This window comes from Oncorhynchus masou, chromosome 19, assembly GCF_036934945.1.
Source record: "Oncorhynchus masou masou isolate Uvic2021 chromosome 19, UVic_Omas_1.1, whole genome shotgun sequence".
Lineage (NCBI taxonomy): Eukaryota > Metazoa > Chordata > Actinopteri > Salmoniformes > Salmonidae > Oncorhynchus > Oncorhynchus masou.
Genome location: NC_088230.1, coordinates 11,315,314 through 11,337,151, shown reverse-complemented (window position 1 = coordinate 11,337,151; position 21,838 = coordinate 11,315,314). Strand labels below are relative to the sequence as shown.

At 43.1% G+C, this 21,838-nt stretch overlaps 1 protein-coding gene across 5 annotated transcripts in view; it reads left to right on the top strand.

Annotated features, from left to right (window-relative positions):
- Positions 1-21,838, top strand: part of rad51b (RAD51 paralog B) — a 51,745-nt gene that overhangs the window by 23,123 nt on the left and 6,784 nt on the right. For 2 of the 5 annotated variants that reach the window (XM_064924943.1, XM_064924944.1), the window contains exon 10: positions 13,331-13,605. The exons of 2 other annotated variants lie outside the window; for them this stretch is intronic. In XM_064924943.1, the coding sequence (XP_064781015.1) occupies positions 13,331-13,590 (260 nt within the window). In that variant the 3' untranslated portion in view covers positions 13,591-13,605. Of the gene's footprint in view, positions 1-13,330; positions 13,606-21,838 lie in introns of those variants that run through there. One more of the 5 variants, XM_064924948.1, reaches the window with a different exon arrangement.

Here is a 21,838-nt window from a genome sequence, read left to right as displayed (position 1 = left end):
GGATCACCACTTTATTTTAAGAATGTGATATTTCAGAATAATAGCAGAGAGAGTGATTTATTTCAGCTTTTATTTCTTTCATCACATCCCCGTGGGTCAGAAGTGTACATGCACTCAATTAGTATTTGGTAGCATTGCCTTTAAATTGTTTAACTTGGGTCAAACGTTTCGGGTAGCCTTCCACAAGCTTTTGGCACATTCCTTCTGACAGAGCTAGTGTGACTGAGTCAGGGTTGTAAAGGCCTCCTTGCTCACACGCGCTTTTTCAGTTCTGCCCACAAATGTTCTATAGGATTCAGGTCAGGGCTTTGTGATGGCCACTCCAATACATTGACTTTGTTGTCCTTAAGCCATTTTGTCACAACTTTGGAAGTATGCTTGGGGTCATTGTCCATTTGGAAGACCCATTTGCGACCAAGCTTTAACTTGATGTCTTGAGATGTTGCTTCAATATATCCACATAATTTTCATCCCTCATGATGCCATCTATTTTGTGAAGTGCACCAGTCCCTCCTGCAGCAAAGCACCTCCACAACATGATGCTGCCACCCCTGTGCTTCACGGTTGGGATGGTGAAGCAAGGATGGTGCAAGCCTCCCCCTTTTTCCTCCAAACATTATGATAGTCATTATGGCCAAACAGTTCTATTTTTGTTTCATCAGACCAGGGGACCTTTCTCTAAAAAGTAAGATCTTTCTCCCCATGTGCAGTTGCAAACCGTAGTCTGGCTATTTTATGGCGGTTTTGGAGCAGTGGCTTCTTTCTTGATGAGTGGCCTTTCAGGTTATGTCGAAATAGGACTCGTTTTACTGTGGATATACAGTGCCTTGCGAAAGTATTCGGCCCTCTTGAACTTTGCGACCTTTTGCCACATTTCAGGCTTCAAACATAAAGATATAAAACTGTATTTTTTTGTGAAGAATCAACAACAAGTGGGACACAATCATGAAGTGGAACGACATTTATTGGATATTTCAAACTTTTTTAACAAATCAAAAACTGAAAAATTGGGCGTGCAAAATTATTCAGCCCCCTTAAGTTAATACTTTGTAGCGCCACCTTTTGCTGCGATTACAGCTGTAAGTCGCTTGGGGTATATGTCTATCAGTTTTGCACATCAAGAGACTGAAATTTTTTCCCATTCCTCCTTGCAAAACAGCTCAAGCTCAGTGAGGTTGGATGGAGAGCATTTGTGAACAGCAGTTTTCAGTTCTTTCCACAGATTCTCGATTGGATTCAGGTCTGGACTTTGACTTGGCCATTCTAACACCTGGATATGTTTATTTTTGAACCATTCCATTGTAGATTTTGCTTTATGTTTTGGATCATTGTCTTGTTGGAAGACAAATCTCCGTCCCAGTCTCAGGTCTTTTGCAGACTCCATCGGGTTTTCTTCCAGAATGGTCCTGTATTTGGCTCCATCCATCTTCCCATCAATTTTAACCATCTTCCCTGTCCCTGCTGAAGAAAAGCAGGCCCAAACCATGATGCTGCCACCACCATGTTTGACAGTGGGGATGGTGTGTTCAGGGTGATGAGCTGTGTTGCTTTTACGCCAAACATAACGTTTTGCATTGTTGCCAAAACGTTCAATTTTGGTTTCATCTGACCCGAGCACCTTCTTCCACATGTTTGGTGTGTCTCCCAGGTGGCTTGTGGCAAACTTTAAACGACACTTTTTATGGATATCTTTAAGAAATGGCTTTCTTCTTGCCACTCTTCCATAAAGGCCAGATTTGTGCAATATACGACTGATTGTTGTCCTATGGACAGAGTTTCCCACCTCAGCTGTAGATCTCTGCAGTTCATCCAGAGTGATCATGGGCCTCTTGGCTGCATCTCTGATCAGTCTTCTCCTTGTATGAGCTGAAAGTTTAGAGGGACGGCCAGGTCTTGGTAGATTTGCAGTGGTCTGATACTCCTTCCATTTCAATATTATCGCTTGCACAGTGCTCCTTGGGATGTTTAAAGCTTGGGAAATCTTTTTGTATCCAAATGCCTGGTGTGTTCCTTGTTCTTCATGATGCTCTCTGCGCTTTTAACAGACCTCTGAGACTATCACAGTGCAGGTGCATTTATACGGAGACTTGATTACACACAGGTGGATTGTATTTATCATCATTAGTCATTTAGGTCAACATTGGATCATTCAGAGATCCTCACTGAACTTCTGGAGAGAGTTTGCTGCACTGAAAGTAAAGGGGCTGAATAATTTTGCACGCCCAATTTTTCAGTTTTTGATTCGTTAAAAAAGTTTGAAATATCCAATAAATGTCATTCCACTTCATGATTGTGTCCCACTTGTTGTTGATTCTTCACAAACAATACAGTTTTATATCTTTGTTTGAAGCCTTAAATGTGGCAAAAGGTCGCAAAGTTCAAGGGGGCCGGATACTTTCGCAAGGCACTGTAGATAATTTTGTACTTGTTTCCTCCATTATCTTCACAAGGTAATTTTCTGTTCTGAGATTGATTTGCACTTTTCACATCAAAGTACTTCTTGAGCGGTATGACGGCTACGTGGTCCCATGGTGTTTATACTTGCGTACTATTGTTTGTACAGATGAACGTGGTACCTTCAGGCATTTTGAAATTGATCCCAAGGATGAACCAGACTTGTGGAGGTTTACAATTTTTGATTTTCCCATGATGTCAAGTAAAGAGGTACACCTCCAATTGACTCAAATGATGTCAATTAGCGTATCAGAAGCTGTTTAAAGGCACAGTCAAGTTAGTGTATTTAAACTTCTGACCTACTGGAATTGTGATACGTGGTAAGTGAAATAATCCGTCTGTAAACAGTTTTTGGAAAAATTACTTGTGTTATGCACAAAGTAGATGGACTAGTGACGGGAAGGTCGGTTAGGACAACGCTCTAATCACTAGGCTATCCTGTTAACAGTCACTTTTTCCCAATCCCCGCTTACATGTACATTTCTACCTCAAACTACTCCAGAAAATGTGTTATTGGCACTGTTGTCACGCCCTGACCATAGAGAGCCCTTGGTTCTCTATGGTGTAGTAGGTCAGGGCGTGACTAGGGGGTGTTTTCGATATTTCTATGTTGGTGTTTTGTATGGTTCCCAATTAGAGGCAGCTGGTATCGTTGCCTCTAATTGGGGATCATATTTAGGTAGCCTTTTTTCCCACCTGTGTTTGGGGGATATTGTTTTGTGTTTGTGCACCACTAGTTTCACGTTTCGTTATTGGTTTATTGTTTTTAGTTTAAAGTTTCACCGTAATAAAGATGTGGAACGTCAATCCCTCTGCGCCTTGTTCCGCTCATTACGACGATCGTGACAAAATATCCCACCAAGCAAGGACCAAGCAGCGTGTGATGGAGGTAAAGGAGTTTTGGACCTGGGAATAGATATTAGGGCTGTCAAACTATTCAAATAATTAATCGTTAAATTCTGTTAATCATACATTTTCTATTTGTTTAAATTTGGTGCTAAATGAAAACATTCACTTTTTTAAGCAGGCATTTATTGACTCAAACACAAAACTATTTTGTATCAAAGTTTTTATTGGCAAATTCACCATAAGTACAGCAATACAAAAGTCCTGTAACTTAATAATGCTCCCGGTAGGCCTACTAACGTTCCCTCGTAAATTCTCACACACACAGTTGAAGCTTCAGCCATTCCAAATGATTGTCCTCCCAATTACTGATTTGGAGGGTTGGCAATAAGAAAAAAAAGAGAACTGGATCTATGGGAACAAAGAGCATAAACCTGTCCAACAATGTCATGAATTCCACAGAACATAAACCTGTGACCATACACTTCAGTCGTCCTCCTATTTCTTTTCACTGAGCCAGTTTCATAGACAAAACAAGCCTGTTGACATTTTCAGATGATAAAGCTGCTCTCTTCTTTTGTACGATATGCCCAGAGTGAAAACAACCTCGCACAAGGTAATGATGTGGCAGGCGTTGCCAGGTACCTTTGCAGGCCAGCCTAGTGTGTGTGCCCTTGCATGCTGTGACCACCACTGTAGTGGACAGTCCTTAAACATTGGGTTGAGTGATGTGGCTATCTTCAGCCATGTGAATGTCAGCTTGAATCTTACCATGTAGGCAGGGTCATCATCAGAGCACTCCATCACCCGAAGGAGATGACACAAAGCAGGCGACACCACTGAGCAGGAAATGCACTTCTATCCTCCCAGAAGTTCAGTCAAGTACCTGCAGTGAAAGATATTTCAAAATCATTTCAATCACTTGTGAGAGACTTGTTATACACAGACTCTCTCTCACACACACTTTACACTCTCACTCTCTCACACTTAAACACAAAATCTTATAACACTAATAGTAAGATTACCTGCAGGGCTCCAGTAGTACCTCCAGCTTCTGCAGTTTCTCCAGTTCAGCTGTGGTTGGCATGTTGATGTTTGTTTTCTGTTGGGCCAGAGCATCTCTTTGTTTGTTGGTTTCTGTGGAACATGCTTTACCATTTCCAGAGTAGAATTTCATCTCGTTGTGACATCTTGTGCGTGTGATTCCTTCTTTAGCCCATTTGCAACTTGATGTTGTCCTAGCTCTGCAGCGTTTGGTGGGCTGAAATGCCCAACCATTTTACGGGTGTTTGGCTAGGGCATTGTCGAACCCGCTGTACTAGGGACACTGATGGGAGTGCATGTTTTCAAAAGGCAGATGTCTTGCAGCTGTAATCAAGTTCCGTGTGCTGTCTGTGCAAATTGAGCTAACTTTGTTATCAATGTTCTACTGTTTTGCTAGATCCATGAAATGCTCTGGCACATTTCAGCAGTGTCTCTCTTCTGTATTCCTTATGGCCAGAGCGTGTGAATGCAGTTTCCAACCGTTGCATGCTTCAACTCCTCTGCTTTCGTAGCCCTCTCGCTTTCATACAGCTTGTGTATTCTTGTAACGACGGTGGCTCTCGGGTATCTCGTACGTTGAGTCGTTTGATGCGATCCAAATTATATCCCTCAAGCCTTTGTCCTCCACAATGTGGACTGGCCTGTAAGCTGTAGCTAGCCTCTTGGCTATTGCTTGTGTAAGCTTGCTGCTCGATGACATAGGCCTCTCGTGCGCACACACTTCTAGCTTAGCCTGCCGAAGATGTCCTCCATTGTTACTTGTATTGCCGGCATCAACGGTATGTTTCGCTTGTAAATCAAATTTTATTTGTCACATCCCCCGAATACAACAGGTGTAGACCTTAGAGTGAAATTCTTACTTGCAAGCCCTTAACCAACAATGCAGTTTTGAGAAAAATATGTGTTTTAAGTTAGAAAATAAGAAATAAAAGTAGCGAATAATGATAATGAAGGGGGGGAAATTATACCGAAGACTCAATGTACTTCGGTAATAAAAAAATTCAGCCTTGCAGTGGATGCAAATTAATCCAGACAGCCATCTGGGAGGGATTTGAAATGTAATTAGCCATTTAAAAGCCCCTCACTAGCATTCTCCATCATTCAGTCCATACAAGTAGCTAGCTAGTAAAGGTGTTGTCAAACTAGCGCATCGGCTGCCAGGGTTTTAAGTTGGAACAATGCATGGTTCAGGGGGTCAAACTAAGAAAATTCATTAATTTCTTCCCAAAAATGTAAGCATTAATCCGTTATTAACGTGTTAACTTTGACAGCCCTTATACACGCACGTGTGCGCAATGGGTCAAAAGTTTTAGAACACCTACTCATTCAAGGTTTTTCTTTATTTTAACAATTTTCTACATTGTAGAATAATAGTGAAGACATCAAAACTATGAAATAATGCATATGGAATCATTTAGTAACCAAAATAGTGTTAAACAACAGCTTTGCACACTCTTGGCATTCTCTCAACCAGCTTCATGAGGTAGTCACCTGGAATGCATTTCAATCAACAGGTGTGCCTTCTTAAATATGTATTTATGGAATTTCTTTCCTTCATGCTTTTTGAGCCAATCGGTTGTGTTGTGACACGGTTGGGGGTATACAGAAGATGGGCCTATTTGGTACGAGACCAAGTCCATATTATGGCCAGAACAGCTCAAATAAGCGAAGAAAATGACATTCCATCATCACTTTAAGACATGAAGGTCAGTCAGTACAAAACATTTCAAGAACTTAGTTTCTTCAAGTGCAGTCGAAAAAACCATCAAGCGCTATGATGAAACTGGCTCTCATGAGGACTGCCACAGGAATGGAAGACCCAGCGTTACCTCTGCTGCAGAGGATAAGTTCATTAGAGTTACCAGCCTCAGAAATTGCAGCCCAAATAAATACTTCAGAGTTCAAGTAACAGACACATCTCAACATCAACAGTTCAGAGGAGACTGTGAATTAGGCCTTTGTGGTCAAATTGCTGCAAAGAAACCACTCTACTAAAGGACACCAATAATAAGAAGAGACTTGCTTGGGCCAAGAAACACAGGCAATCGACATTAGACCAGTGGAAATCTGTCCTTTTGGTCTGATGAGTCCAAATTTGAGATTTTTTGTTCTAAAAGCCGTGTCTTTGTGAGACGCAGAGTAGGTGAACATTTTATCTCCGCATGTGGTTCCCAGCATGGAGGAGGTGGTGTGGGGGTGCTTTGCTGGTGACACTGTCGGTGATGTATTTAGAATTCAAGACACACTTAACCAGCATGGCTACCACAGCATTCTGCAGCGATATGCCATCCCATCAAATTTGCACTTAGTCCCACCTATCATTTGTTTTTCAACAGGACAATGACCCAACAGACCTCGGTTGTGTAAGGGCTATTTGACAAAGAAGGAGGGTGATGGGGTGTTGCATTAGATGACCTGGCCTCCACAATCACCCGAGCTCAACCCAATTTGAGATGGTTTGGGATAAGTGCTCAGGATATGTGGGAACTCCTTCAAGACTGTTGGAAAAGCATTCCTCATGAAGCTGGTTGAGAGAATGCCAAGAATGTGCAAAGCTGTCATCGAGGCAACGGGTGGCTACTTTGAAGAATCGAAAATTGAAAATATATTTTGATTTAACACTTTATTTGGTTACTACATGTTTCCATATGTGTTATTTCATAGTTTTGATGTCTTCACTATTATTCTACATTGTAGAAAATAGTAAAAAAAATAAAGAAAAATCCTTGAATGAGTAGGTGTGTCAACTTTTGACTGGTTCTATATGTATATAGTTATACTATTTTGATATTGATTATTGCACAGTTGGGTAGAGCTTGCAAGTTAAGAATTTCACTGTACTTGTGCATGTGACAACTTTTATAATTCCGGACCCCATTGTAAGTGAGCATTGGAAACCAGGTTTCCATCCAATCTTTTTACGCAAGTAAATTATGTGTAAAAGCTGAGATGTTTTCAGCACTTTTATTTTCATGACTGATCAAAGCTCGTTTTATGGCTCTCTTATCCCTCCGCAGTAGACATGGTGAGCAATATGTTTGGAGCGTCAAAACGCAATCAAATTGCAGTACCGAATCGCAATAAATGTCGTATCGGCACCGAAGTATCGTGATAGCGTTATATTGTAAAGACTCTTGCAATTCCCAGCCTTAGCGTTAGTATCCTCTTGTCGTATTTCAGTATGGCTTTCTTTGAAAAGCTCTTCTCTCTCCTCTCCCGCTCCTCCAGTGAATGGGTCGTGTTAATCTGGCCTTCTCCTCACAAGTGTGTCTTTGATGTGATGTGAGCACTGCTTCCTGCCAGCTTCCAAATAGAGCTCTCCTACCAGAATGTGGTTTCTTCTTTTTCCCACTGAATACACCAGGGCTTTGATTTGGCTTTATGATGCAGTGGGTACAAACTCGCCCTCAGTGTTCACTGCTCACTCACTCTCACCCTGCCATCGCATCGTCATGCCAACAACCGGTCCCCTTGATGCACGCACTAAGTAGCTGACACACACAACTGACCCTGTCGGGTTTAGCTGTTCACGTGTTCATCATCATTTGTGAAAGCTGCTTTGAGATAGGACATGGAGATGCTTGAGAGATGCTATATCTCTGTAATTTTAGGTTGTTTGCCGTTCTCAATGGCAGCATGTTGTAGATTGTTGGCGTTACCGATGATAATGGTGCACGATTACACAATTATGTGATGAATAATACCTGGTTTAACCCCAACCTCTAAGACCCGACTGGTTTGGAAACCTGCATTACATTTCCAGCAGATTTTAATAACATTTTAGCTCGGCCTACTCAAAAAGCTGGCAAATGGTTATTTAAAAACACTTAAAAAAAATATATATATTTTTTTTTTAAGTACAACATGGTTACGCAAGTAGGGGAAAGTGTGCTTTACTGGAAAAAAGAACATCTGCCCGTCCAATCCAATTGGACAACTGGTGTGTGGAAGTTAAATGTGACACTCCGCACCCCTAGCCAGGCAGTGGACGGTTGGCTCCCTTTCTCTTCTCCTTGCGTCTCATTAAATGATCTCATTACCATTCCATCCATCCATCGCACATTGCTTTCATTAGGAGCAGCAGCAGCTAGCTATCCTATCCCTGGGCATTACGTAACTTCCCTTCCCCTCAGCTTTTGTCAGGAGACGATTTCGTGACCGGGGTTTGGGACTAGCCCTGCCAGAAAGTCAACCCCCTCATTCTTCGGGCCTGTCAGATGGGTTCTCTGTTTCTGTTTCACGCAGAGAGAGAGACAGAAGAAACCATGCACAGTCACTAGTACACCTGAGTACAAATACTATTTGAAATCATTCAAATACTTTGAGCATTTTCTCTCGCCTGCCTGGAGAGCCATAGGGGTGGGATTTATATTTTTGCAACTATTTTATTATTCGCGTGGCAAACTCAATCAAACGCGGCTAGAGTCTGTGAAATTATTTGAAATAGTGTTTGAGCCCAGGTCTGAATTCTGATAGATACACAAGGCAACATCTGGGAAACTAATGTGGAAGAATACAGCACATCAGGAGCTTTGGAAGCCACAAAAGACACACAAAAAAACATTCCCAGCATAGCTTAAAGATAGTGGGAACAGACACAAGTGTAGTCTACCTGTGTGGAAGGCTATATTTCAGGCACCGTTTCTGTTGGGCTAGCTTTATCTGTGTACCGTGCCTTTTCAAGTCGTTGGAAAAGAGTTGAGATGGGTAATTGTGAGGGAACTGCAAATCCCCTGACGGGTCTGATGATGATGATGATTTTGAAAAGCAAAGGGCTTCTCTCTAGAGAAAGAGAGGAACCAAACCCGAGCCAGGTGCTTGAGAGGAGAGCGGGTTAGAGAATAGAAAAAGAGAGGAGGATAGGGGGATTGGAGAGAGAAGAGAGCATCAGAGGAAAAAGCACCTTCCTCTCCACAAGATCCCGCATGCCTGGGAATTCACTTCTTGTTTTCAGGAATACTTATGGGCCAACCTGGCAGCTCACTACGGGCGAAAAAGTGCTGTCACTGCACAACCCTGAGTAACTGTGTAACTCTATAAGGCTACGGACCCTATCTCAGCTAGCTCGCTGTGCTATGTCTGTGCCATTCCATTTGGTCACCTACGGTCCTATGCAGTTACTGCCACTTTACAGCTTAAGCAGTCAGTCTCTGCAGGAGAGACACTCAGAGACTCACAAACCAGATGATAATGGAATATGGGCTAGTAAGAGAGTCTCCAGATTTTTCTGTGTTGGTTCCATTAGGAGAACTTTTATATTGTGTTATACACTTAGAGCAGGGGTTCTTGAACTTTTTCTGCCTGGGACTCAAATGAGAGAGTCTGTTTTCCTGGGACCCAAGCTTAGGAAAATATGCAACTATACATAAATATCGGTACATTTCATTGCCCTTATGCCTAAAACAAATGCAATATAGACAAAAACAAGTAAACATGAAATTAAATATCCATATAAATATCTATTCATGATTATTTTCCCCCCATTAAAAACACTCTTACATATCTGTCTAGGTTGGAACTGTTGCTGTTAAAATACAATAAATAATTTTCATTCTGAACTGGAATAAACTGATTGATCACACAGATGAATAACAGAACACACACACATGCTTTTTCATAGTGCAACCCTAAGTAACATTACAGATGAAAAATGATCAGGCCTACTGTACATCTTACTGTATAAATTATTGTTGAAAGAAAGTCTAAGTTGGAACTGTTGCTGTTGAATTACAATACATATTTTTTTTTATTCTGAACTGGAATAAACTGATTGATCACATTTGTAGACCAGAAAACACACACAGTCCTTATGAGAGTTGTGTGGCATGTTGAAGTTTTCATCAAGCATGTCTATTCTGGGCTCAGTGTGTTTGCCTCAAAAAGCGTCTTGCTTCAACTATTTTATTCCAGTTCAGAATAAAAATGATTATAGTTCCAACCTAGACTAGATTTCAACAGTCATTTCTACAATTAAATGTACAGAAGGCCTGAATTGTTCATCTTCATCTGTACTGTTATTTAGCTAGCTTGCTGTGACGAATGTTAGCTATTAGCTGTGTACAAGGCCAGGGGATTGTTTGAAAGAGAAACTCACATCTACTACTATGAGAGTTAGTACGCCCTTATTTCTGCTCATCATCACCCGTTATAAAATGACAACAATGCCCTGCTAGCTGACTTACTTTTCCACTGTTGAAGCACTGTTTCCTGGAGCATTCTGCCCTGTTCAGAAAGAACTCCCTGGGTTTACCATCATGCTGTGGATGTTTGGCCAGGATGTGTCTTTTTATTCAATTGTTCATTATGCGAGTCTCATTACTAAGCACTTCCCCGCACAAAACACATTGTGGGCGCTCCTCGTTGTACGTTTGTATGAAAGAGAAGAGAAACTCATCGCTGTATTTGCGTTTCATGACAATTGAGCTCAGTCAGAACTTGTGGCTAGCAATATTCCGTTTGATGAGTGAGTGAGTGATGGCGAGTGGGAATGACAAGTCAGTGGCTGACAGCACATCATCTGCTGCCTGAACGACAGCGCTGCGTCTTGTGTGTCGCGGAGTGATCTTCAAGAAAACTGCAGAAAAAAGATCCGGTAAACAGCAAAGCACACAGACATCTCCCTCTCACATTCGCACAGCTGCCAAACCGAGCAGAGACCGCTGCTTAAGCAGAAAGCGCACTGAACAGAGAGCGCAGATGCAAAGTGCCAAATCAATTCCAGTAATTAATTAAACAATTATAAATGTACACTGACACTTCGCGACCCACCATTAACAGGTCCTCGACCCTTTAAGAAAGGCGGATTTAGAGAATCTTAAGTAGGACTGGATATATGATGACAAGTTATTGTGTAACCCATCAGACAGCTCTCTGCCAATCCGGTCCCAGCGGTGTGACATCCACATGTTCAGACTTGTGTAAGCGTCAAAGACACAGGTCGTCGGGTACGTGTGTGACAAAGGAGACTTATTCAGGTTCATCTTCCAGCCCTGAGGTGAGGATTAAACCTAAGACGCAGACCCCCTATCCTCCCCCGTCCCTTTCAGTCAACCAAGACCCAACCATGCTTCTCTGATTCCTCACTGTTGTCCTGTAATCTTAGTAAACCCAACACTATGTCAACCTATTGTCTGGACCTCGTTTTACATCACTGTGACAGTGAGAGGTTTTACTTGAATATCGTCTGTTGTTTAATGTGCATGTTATCTGTAGCTGGGGATCGGGTGGAACATGTGAGGCCATGTAACCAGAGTGATCCCAGTGGGTATATAGGGTACAGTGTATTGAACAACCTCATGGCGTCATACTGCCTGAACAGGGCCCCAGATGAGATCAGGTTCTTTCCTGGAAGACGTTTTCGAAATGGAGTGAAACCGGGAGCTAGTTTCTGAGCTTGTTTTCCGTTGCAAAACCTTTTGAAACTGTGTGCACTACTGAACATGACCCAGGCCGCTACTGATAGATGTACTCTCTCTCTCTTAATCTCCACCCACCTACAGTACACTGTGAACTCCGCTATCATAACACCTTCAGATGAGGTAGCCTTCAGATGAGGTAGCGACGTGTCGGTACCCGGTACTTTTATCATTATATTGCCCTTCACCGACCTGGTTTACTGTGAACGCCTACCTAGGAGGATGGAGGAGGTGGCTAAAGTTGGAGTGTTGACACGCCGGGTTGCAACATTATAGGCTTCGCAAGTCTGCGTGGCTGGTTTTGTTGGGCAATATTATAATTGCCCAACAAGTTTTCAGAAATACTGTTTGATCAGATTAGCAGTGCAAATATGCCTGGGTCCTTGTCTTGTATGGTCTGGTCCCAGTCCTGTCACTCTGTTACAAAGTTATGACCAAAGGGATTGTTTGTAAGGTCTGAGTTTCATCCGAACTCTCTATTGATCCCTCCTCCACCCCTCCTCCTCTGCAATTCTTCCTCTTTCATTTCTTGCGGTTCAGTTCATTGAGTTCCTCTGCTTTTCAGAGCAACTCAATGCAACTGCCGAACACATGTAAAAACCCCTGGAATGTCAGATGGATGGCATCCAAGATATTTTAATCTCCAAGTTTGAAATCCGATTCTGGGTTTTGGTTCGGCTCTTCCTCTGTTTAGAATGGAGGCATCCATGGTTTGATGACAGTCTTGAGTGTTGTTTGTCTTTGGGAAGCAATTTCTCTCTCTTTTTGTTTGTGTGTGTCTGTTTGTGTGTGTTTGTTTGTCAGCGGCAAGCCCGTCCTGACCAGTTTACATAGAAATGCACTGTTTACATATTTCTCCTCGTCTGAGGAGTGAAACGTGATTACCGTTGGCAACAACTCTGTAATTTATCCAACATCTCTCTTATCAGTAGTTGTGTTTTCAGTGGTTTATATCAGGTAGACCATGGTGAACCCACTGCTCGATCAGGTATGCTCACCCTGACATGACCCTCCAGCATGACAATGCCACCAGCCATACTGCTCGTTCTGTGCGTGGTTTCCTACAAGAAAGAAATGTCAGTGTTCTGCCATGGCCAGCGAAGAGCCTGGATCTCAGTACGCCTGGGACCTGTTGGATCAGAGGGTGAGGGCTAGGGCCATTCCCCCCCAGAAATGTCAGGGAACTTGCAGGTGCCTTGTTGGAAGAGTGGGGTAACATCTCACAGCAAGAACTGGCAAATCTGGTGCAGTCCACGAGGAGGAGATGCATTGCAGTACTTAATGGCCACACCAGATACTGACTATTACTTTTGACCCCTCCTTTGTTCAGGGACACATTATTCAATTTCTGTTAGTCACATGTCTGTGGACCTTGTTCAGTTTATGTCTCAGTTGTTTAAACATGTATGAATGCACAGTCACATACACACTCTCGCTCACAGACATGTACACACACTCACTCACGCTCTGTCTAGCTGACTCTTCTCCCACTCTATCCTCTCTGTCTCTCTCTCGCTCTCTGTGTGTGTCTGTTTTTCTCCCTCCCTCCCTCCCTCGGCCCTGCCACACAGACAGTGCTGCCCTGTGTTGCTCCTGTGGCCTGACCTTTCCAGCCCTGACAGCTGACACGCAGCCCCGTTCCCACACCACACGCCTGCCCTGGCCACATCCTCTGAAGGACCCCCAGCCAACACACACACACATGCAAGTACAAGTGCACACACACACAGGGACACATGCACACCGACGAGACACACACCCACATACTGTACACAGGTCGGCCAGCAGCTACTTCCTAATTCCACCGTCAACCACACAGAGAGAGAACTAGCCTATAGCTATTAAACGCCAGGGCAGGAAAGATGCAGCCACACAATAGCACCAGCGGCCCCTTTTGAACTCTCTCAGTATTTCCTCAGTTCAACGTTGTTGTTTTTTCACCTTTATTTAACCAGGTAGGCAAGTTGAGAACAAGTTCTCATTTACAATTGCGACCTGGCCAAGATAAAGCAAAGCAGTTCGACACATACAACGACGCAGAGTTACACATGGAGTAAAACAAACACAGTCAATAATACAGTATAAACAAGTCTATATACGATGTGAGCAAATGAGGTGAGATAAGGGAGGTAAAGGCAAAAAAAGGCCATGGTGGCAAAGTAAATACAAAATAGCAAGTAAAACACTGGAATGGTAGATTTGCAGTGGAAGACGTTCAATGGGCATTATGTAATGTATTTACTTGAGAGGGCTGTAGTGATGAAACAGCTATAGGGCTCTGCTGGGAGCCAATGGAAACTACATGTCCTCTTTGTTTCTCACTACTGCATTTCATTGTAAGAGACATTGATTACAGTTTGTTTCTGAGGGCCACCTGAGTTGCTTTGTGTTCCTGTGACTTATGAACTTTGACCCATAAGCATCAGCAGCCTAGTTCCCATAGTAGAGGTCTTGTGCTGTGAATCTCATTCCATGTACAGTACCAGTCAAAAGTTTGGACACACCCACTCATTCAATTAATTTTCTTTAGTTTTACGATTTTCTACATTGTAGAATAATAGTGAAGAGATCAAAACTATGAAATAACACATGGAATCATGTAGTAACCAAAAAAGTGTTTGACAAATCAAAATATATTTGACATTCTTCAAAGTAGCCACCCTTTGCCTTGATGACAGCTTTGCACAGTCTTGGCATTCTATCAACCAGCTTTATGAGGAATGCTTTTCCAACAGTCTTGAAGGAGTTCCCACATATGCTGAGCACTTGGCTGCTTTTCCCTCACTCTGCGGTCCAAATGATCCCAAACCATCTCAATTGTGTTGAGGTCGGGTGATTGCAGAGGCCAGGTCATTTGATGAATCACCATCACTCTCCTTCTTGGTCAAATAGCCCTTACACAGCATGGAGGTGTGATAGTCCCACTAAGCGCGAACCAGATGGAATGGCGTATCGCTGCAGAATGCTGTGGTAGCCATGCTGGTTAAGTGTGCCTTGAATTTTAAATAAATCACAGACAGTGTCACCAGCAAAGCACCATCACACCTCCTCCTCCATGCTTCACGGTGGAAATCACATGCGGAGATCATCCGTTCACCTACTCTGCGTCTCACAAAGACACTGCGGTTGGAACTAAAAATCTCAAATTTGGACTCATCAGACCAAAGGACAGATTTCCACTGGTCTAATGTCCATTGCTCTTGTTTCTTGGCCCAAGCAAGTCTTCTTCATATTGGTGTCCTTTAGTCATGGCTTATTTGCAGCAATGGGGCCATGAGGCCTAATTCACACAGTCTCCTCTGAACAGTTGATGTTGAGATGTGGCTGTTACTTAAGTTTTCCGTATTGACTGATCTTCATGTCTTAAAGTATTGCTAGACTGTTGTTTCTCTTTGCTTATTTGAGCTGTTCTTGCTATAATATGGACTTGGTCTTTTACCAAATAGGGCCATCTTCTGTATACCACCCCTACCTGGTCACAACACAGCTGATTGGCTCAAACGCATTAAGAAGGAAAGAAATTCTACAAATTATCTTTTAACAAGCCACACCTGTTAATTGAAATACATTCCAGGTGACTACTTCATGAAGCTGGTTGAGAGAATACCAAGAGTGTGCAAAGCTGTCATCAAGGCAAAGGGTGGCTACTTTGAAGAATTTGTTTAACACTTTTTTTCCCCAATTACTTTATGATTCCATATGTTATTTCATAGTTATGATGCCTTCACTATTATTCTACAATGTAGAAAATAGTCAAAATAAAGAAAAACCCTTGAATGAGTAGATGTCCAATCTTTTGACTGGTACTGTATGTCAGAGAGACTGAGTTAACAGTGGAGTAGGTGCAAGAGCGGAGCGAAGCAGGCCAGAGGGTGGGGAATAATGGTCCCCCTGTTTGGTCTGTGGCTGTGCGACTTAAGACTCAGCGCGAGGGTAGGGGTAGGGGAGGCAGGAAGCAGGGGAAGCCTACGGGAACACCAATATCCTCTCGGAATTAAATTGCCATGCACCCGCTTTGATCCCTTTTGAGAAGGTTTTTTTATTTGGGCCAACTTTCACTTGCCCTCTCCCTCGCCCACCACCCCCTCCTCCTCCTCCCCTTTTACTCCGTTCCACCTACCAACCGCTCTCTCTCTTCATGCTTAACAGCTGGCTGGTGACAGTGCAGTTGTCCAATGAAGGGTACTGGATGGAAAGGAAGGCACCAGCAAGAGAGTACCTGGGTAGTTGTGGTAGGAGGTGGCGGTTGGGCCGGTTTAATTCACCCCTGCTCTCTTTTTCTCTACCCCTTCTTTTCCCACCCTCTTTTTCTGTCTCTCTGTGTGGTCAGACTTGCAAGCGCAGTGCTTGTAGGGATGTGGGTTACTCTGCTATGGCTGTTTCTGCCTCTCTGTCTGTGTGTGGTCCACCATCACATCTGAAACTGTGACGGGGTCATAGAGGCGGGAGGGGCAGCCATTACACCTAATCTCTGTCACATTCTACACTTCACACTCATTCTGCCGACTCACTGTGGAACTCCGCAATAAGTGGTTTTTCGTAGCATTAGCATTAAAAGGGTAATCTGGTCCCATATCTGTTTATGCAGTATAGCCAACTCCGAAATTGTCATGGTCAGGCTGAAAAAGTAACCTGGTCCGACCATCTGTTTGGGCAGTATAAGCAACTTCCTTGGTCTTATTAGCACTAAAAGAGTAGCCTGTTCCCGGACTTGTTTGTGCAGTATAGCCAACTCCTACATGGTCTTTGTTAATGCCAAACCCATAGGGATTGGTTATACAGCACAAATAGATGTGTCACCAGGCTAATAAATGAGAACACTGAGTGTAGTGGTATTAACACGACACATTTAGAAACAATAAAAATGCTATGAAACCAGTATATTAACATGAATCGTTCTCTGAAATGAAAACGCTTTCACTTCCTCCTACAGATATGCTTCCCTTGAGGTACTCATGTTGTAATCCCCTCTTTTTTTCTCTACTTTTGGCTCTAGAATGGGGAGACTGACTGAGTGCCCTAGATCAGGGGTTTTCAATCCTCTCCTCTGGGACCCTCAGACGTTCCATGTATTTGAACTACTTCAGAGCTAGCACACCTGATTCAACTTGTCAACTAATCATCAAGCCCAGGCGAGTTAGCTCAGGGCTACAACAAAATTGTAAAAAGTCTGGGGGTCTCAGAGGAGAGGTTTGAAAACCACTGCCCTAGATCTCCAGGTCTCTAGTTAGTCTTGACTGTAATTTACAGTCCATAGAGAGCCTATCTGAATTTGCCATGATTCTCTTAGCCTGGTCACGAATCTGTTTGTGCTGTTTTTCCAACTCCTATGTGGTCAATGTCACGTAAAACAGCTCAAACCAATCTGGGACAAGGCTATGATTATTTTTTATTTTTTTTGTTGTTTGCTAAAGTGGTTAATATGAAATAGTTGAATGAGTTTCAGCCTGCCTGGCTCATAAGACACATCCCAGTCAAACCCTCCTGTGTACTGAGCGGAGACCAGAGTCAACAGTCAGGAGGCACAGAGATCAATGACCAGACTTTTAATTACGCATGTTGTTTTATCTGGGAGAGTGCGTTGAAGTTTTAATTAATGCCTAGTAGTGCCTCTTCACGCATTCATACTGTATATGCACGCACACACACAGACACACACACACACAAGGGGCCAGACGAGCACCTGTGTTCCCTCTGTCCCATAAGCAGTGTGTTTGTTTTGATGAATGGCACTCGCCTGCCTGCTTCCAGTTCTGCAGTACATATCTGTCAGGAAGTCTGTTGCCAGTGTGTCCTCTCCATGGGATTATGAGTAATAAGAAGGGATTTGTATACATGCCTTTTAAATCCTATATCCGGACTCTGTGTGTGTGTGTGTGCGCTAGAAATATATAGAGTGGGATGTATAGAGCAGGGTTCCCCAACTGGCGCTCCTCCAAACCCCAAGAGCTCCAAAACTTGTATTTATTTATTGTTGGACATAAAAACCCCAAGAAATCAGCTTCAAGTGATCTTAATTTGGGAAATCTGTTCTCAAGTATTTCCACGCATAGTAGAGAGATGCGTGATCATATACAAATGTATTCAAGGTTTGAAATGATTAAGTTTTAGTCAAATATATCTGTTTGGGGTCAATTTGCAGTCTACAAATGATTTGTAATTATATTCCGGCCCCTGACCATCCGCTCAAGAAAATATCGACCCATGTCTAAATCTAGTTGATGATCCCTGGTATAGAGAGACTTGGTCTGTGTTCATAAGATGACTTTATTGGCCAATGGCAACTTGTCTTCTGCTTTATTCCAATCACGTATGAGTCCTTCTCACTGTGCTCCATTCCACTCAAACGTCAATACTATAAAACTGCACATGACATTGCTATTAGCAATTGAGCCCTCATGAATTCTAATGCAACGCGTTTAGTGCCGTGGAGTTAGATACACGGTGTAGTATTTGTCCGGCAAAATGTCATCTTGAGCATATTAGCAGAACTGACAAATTTTGGAGAGGAAGGGGGAAAAGTAATGGAGAAAGTGGAGTGAAACAGAAAAGAGAAACAGAAAATGTAATAAGACTAGAAGTCTAGGGAAAGGCAGGGAAGAGTTAAGTCTGTTTCCTGGAGGAGAATAAATTAAAAGTGGCTCGTAATCACATTGCTGGAATGCAGTCAGTGTACACTGTTAAACACTCCCTAAGCCCTGGCTCCACTTCACTCTCTCAGCACTCCACACAAAGACCTCTTTGTTCTCCTCTCCCTCGTCTTATAAAGAAATGCCCCCCCCCCCTTCTCTCTTTCCCCTTTTTTATTTATTTCCTTCTCTCTCAATCTCTGTTCTGCTCTCTCTCGGTCTCAGCTCTCGTCTCGTTCGTTCTGTTACACTTCTATACTCATTTTATTGGGCGCTCCCCCATGTCTTCTCTATCTAAGCCCTCTGTAGTTGTTCCCCTCTCCTTCTTACACTTGAAAAGATCATATTTCTCCCCAAATTTCTAGAGGGTTTGAATAGTCCCAAGGTTGCTGCTGCTGCATATCGAGAAAGACTATCTTGGAGGAGAAAATAAGGTGAGGGAGGGGAAATGAAAAAGAGAGAATATTTTCGGACCCCCTAGCAGCGCAAGGAATCTGGTGGACTTTAATCTCCTGTGCCAGAGAGAGAAAGCGAGAGGTGGAGAAAGAGAGGGCCAGGGTAGTTAAGACTCCACTGACATGAATAGAGGGGTCATAAAAACGAGCACTGAGGAGAAACGGGGTCAAAACCTGGAGAGAGAAAGGGGATATTGAAGACTGCAGTTGGTGTAAGGGGAGGGATAGTTATAACTATAGCCTGGGGTTGAGAGGGAAACAAAGATTGTAGTGGGAATACTGTTTCACGTACTGACTCCCACACAATACGGTGTTGTAGGCTGCTTTTGTCCGTACGTCCAGTGTGTTGATGACCACTTCTGTTTACAGTACGAGTATTTTTATAGCCTGGGTGTGTGACCTCTCACATGCTGTTCATTTAGTGTTACTCTGATGTGTGAATGGGTGGGTTTTCATCACTACACATCAGTAGCTAGCTTGCTCTCCAGTTTAGACTCAGAAGCTTCTCCAGCTGCTGCTCAGTATTCCCTCCACATAGTCATGGGGACATAAGTGTGTGTGTTAGAGGGAGAGACGTGTGTGTAACATTTTATTATAAACACAGAAAGCAGCATTTAAACACATTGGGCTCTATGGCTTCGGTTCACTTCTCAGTCATTTCTGGAGCAGTGGTTTATGCCATACGCAGGTGTTCAGACATTTTGTCAATATCTATCTGTGCCCAGACAAACACCTCCGATACGTATGCACTTGTGTGTGTTTATATATATATATGTGTGTGTGTGTGTGTTGGAAGTTGGAACCCCACTCCCCAAAATGAGTCACCCTCAATCACAGCTGCAACCCTCCCAGGACTGCGTGTTCCCCTGGCAGCCAAGTGCATCACATGTACTAACACACTAATAACCACAGCCGTAAAAGACAAATAAATGTACCACCTACTCCGTTAAATATGACTCAGAACCTGGACATAACATTGTGGTGCTTTCACAAGAGAGGTTATGTGGGGAAATGAGCATGGGGTAGTGTTCATCACCTCACACCCTAGTAAAATTTTAAAAACTAAAATGAGCATTTCTTATTAGAAAAATCCAGGTCGTCCCACCATGTTTCAGTACTTTTTTTTTTATCTGTTTGGTGCCTAATGAACATGACAATGGTGTAAGTATCTAGTCATCTGTCATCCTTGGGCAAAACAGAATGAGATGTTGTCATTGAGTACAAGCATGTGTGAGTTCTGAAGTGGGCGTCTTTTGCGCAAACTCACTCAGTCAACTGTTAAACAAAAACCATATTGGTGATGGTTTCAATGCTTTGGTTATACACTAAGTATACAAAACATTAAGAACACCTGTTCTTTCCATGGCATAGACTGACCTGGTGAATCGAGGTGAAAGCAATGAGGTGTAATTGATGTCACTTGTTAAATCCACTTCATTCACTGTAGATGAAGGGGAGGAGACCGGTTAAAGAAGGATTTTTAAGCATTGAGACAATTGAGACATGGATTGCGTATGTGTGCCATTCAGAGGGTTAATGGGCAATTAAAAAGATTTAACCGCCTTTGAATGGGGTATGTTAGTAAGTGCCAGGCGCACCGGTTTGTTTTCAAGAACTGCAACGCAGCTGGGGTTTCCCGTGTGTATCATGAATGGTCCATCACCCAAAGGACGGACATCCAGCCAACCTGACACAACTGTGGGTTGCATTGGAGTCAACATAGGCCAGCATCCCTGTGGAACGCTTTTGACACCTTGTACAGTCCATGCCCTGATGAATTGAGGCTGTTCTGAGGGGGTGCAACTCAATATTAGGAAGGTGTTCCTAATGTATGGTATACTTAGTGTATATGGGATCCCGAGTGGCGCAGAGGTCCAAGGCACTGCATGTCAGTGCAAGAGGGGTCACTACAATCCCTGGTTCAAATCCAGGCTGTATCACATCCTGCTGTAATTGGGAGTACCATAGGGCGGCGCACAATTGGCCCAGCATCGTCCGGGTTTGGCCGGGCTAGGCCGTCATGGTAAATAAGAATTTGTTCTTAACTGACTTGCACATAAATTGAATGAAATTACACGACCACTTTTTTCTCTCCATATTTAGGCATTGGTGGTTAGCAAACACACACACACACACTTTCACACACACACATTTATTTTATTGTCCTTGTGGGGACCAAACAATTGATTCCATTTCGAAATCTTATTTTCCTTAACCTAACCTTAACCCTAAACCTAAGGCTAAAATAGCCGTTTTCCTTATGGGGGGCTGGTGAAATGTCCCTACTTTTCCTTGTTTTACTATCCTTGTGAGGACTTCTGGTCCCCACAAGGATAGTAAAACCAAAAACACATACACTCACACACAACCAAACTCACAGGGGAAATGGAGTGTTTATGAATCATCCTAGTTTCATTTTGGCTCCCATTCGATGAGCTCTAATTTGAATCAGACGAGCCAGCCCTGTTCAGTTTCACAGTGACTAATGACTATACCCTAAGCGTTATGTTGGCCTGGCACACAGAGAGAGCATCAGCTCAGCCCTCGTACACTAAAGCCAGGGCACGTTATGTTATGGGCCCTTTTGTTCTTCTCCCTGCTGCTCCATGAGCCACAACACAACAACCGATTCAACATGACATCGGAAGGGAGAGATGTTTTCTAAAGATGGCCTATTTAATTCGGGCTGAGGAGGAGCGAGGAGTTTATTAGCAGCAGACCTGGGTTCAAATACTATTTGAAATCCTTTTAAATTCTTTATCTGCACTTGATTGTACTTGCCTGTCTCAATGGAACCAATAGAAAAGTAGTTAAAGTACAAACTTCACCCACCTGGCACTCTGGCAGGCTAGTGCAACAATCAACATGTTGAAAAGATTTCTGAATAGTACTTGAACCCAGGTGTTCTTATTAGTAGCCCAGACAGACGGCAGCAGCATAGCGGAGATGCAATGTTCTTCTGTAACCCAGCGTGGTCCAACGCCTCCCATTAGAG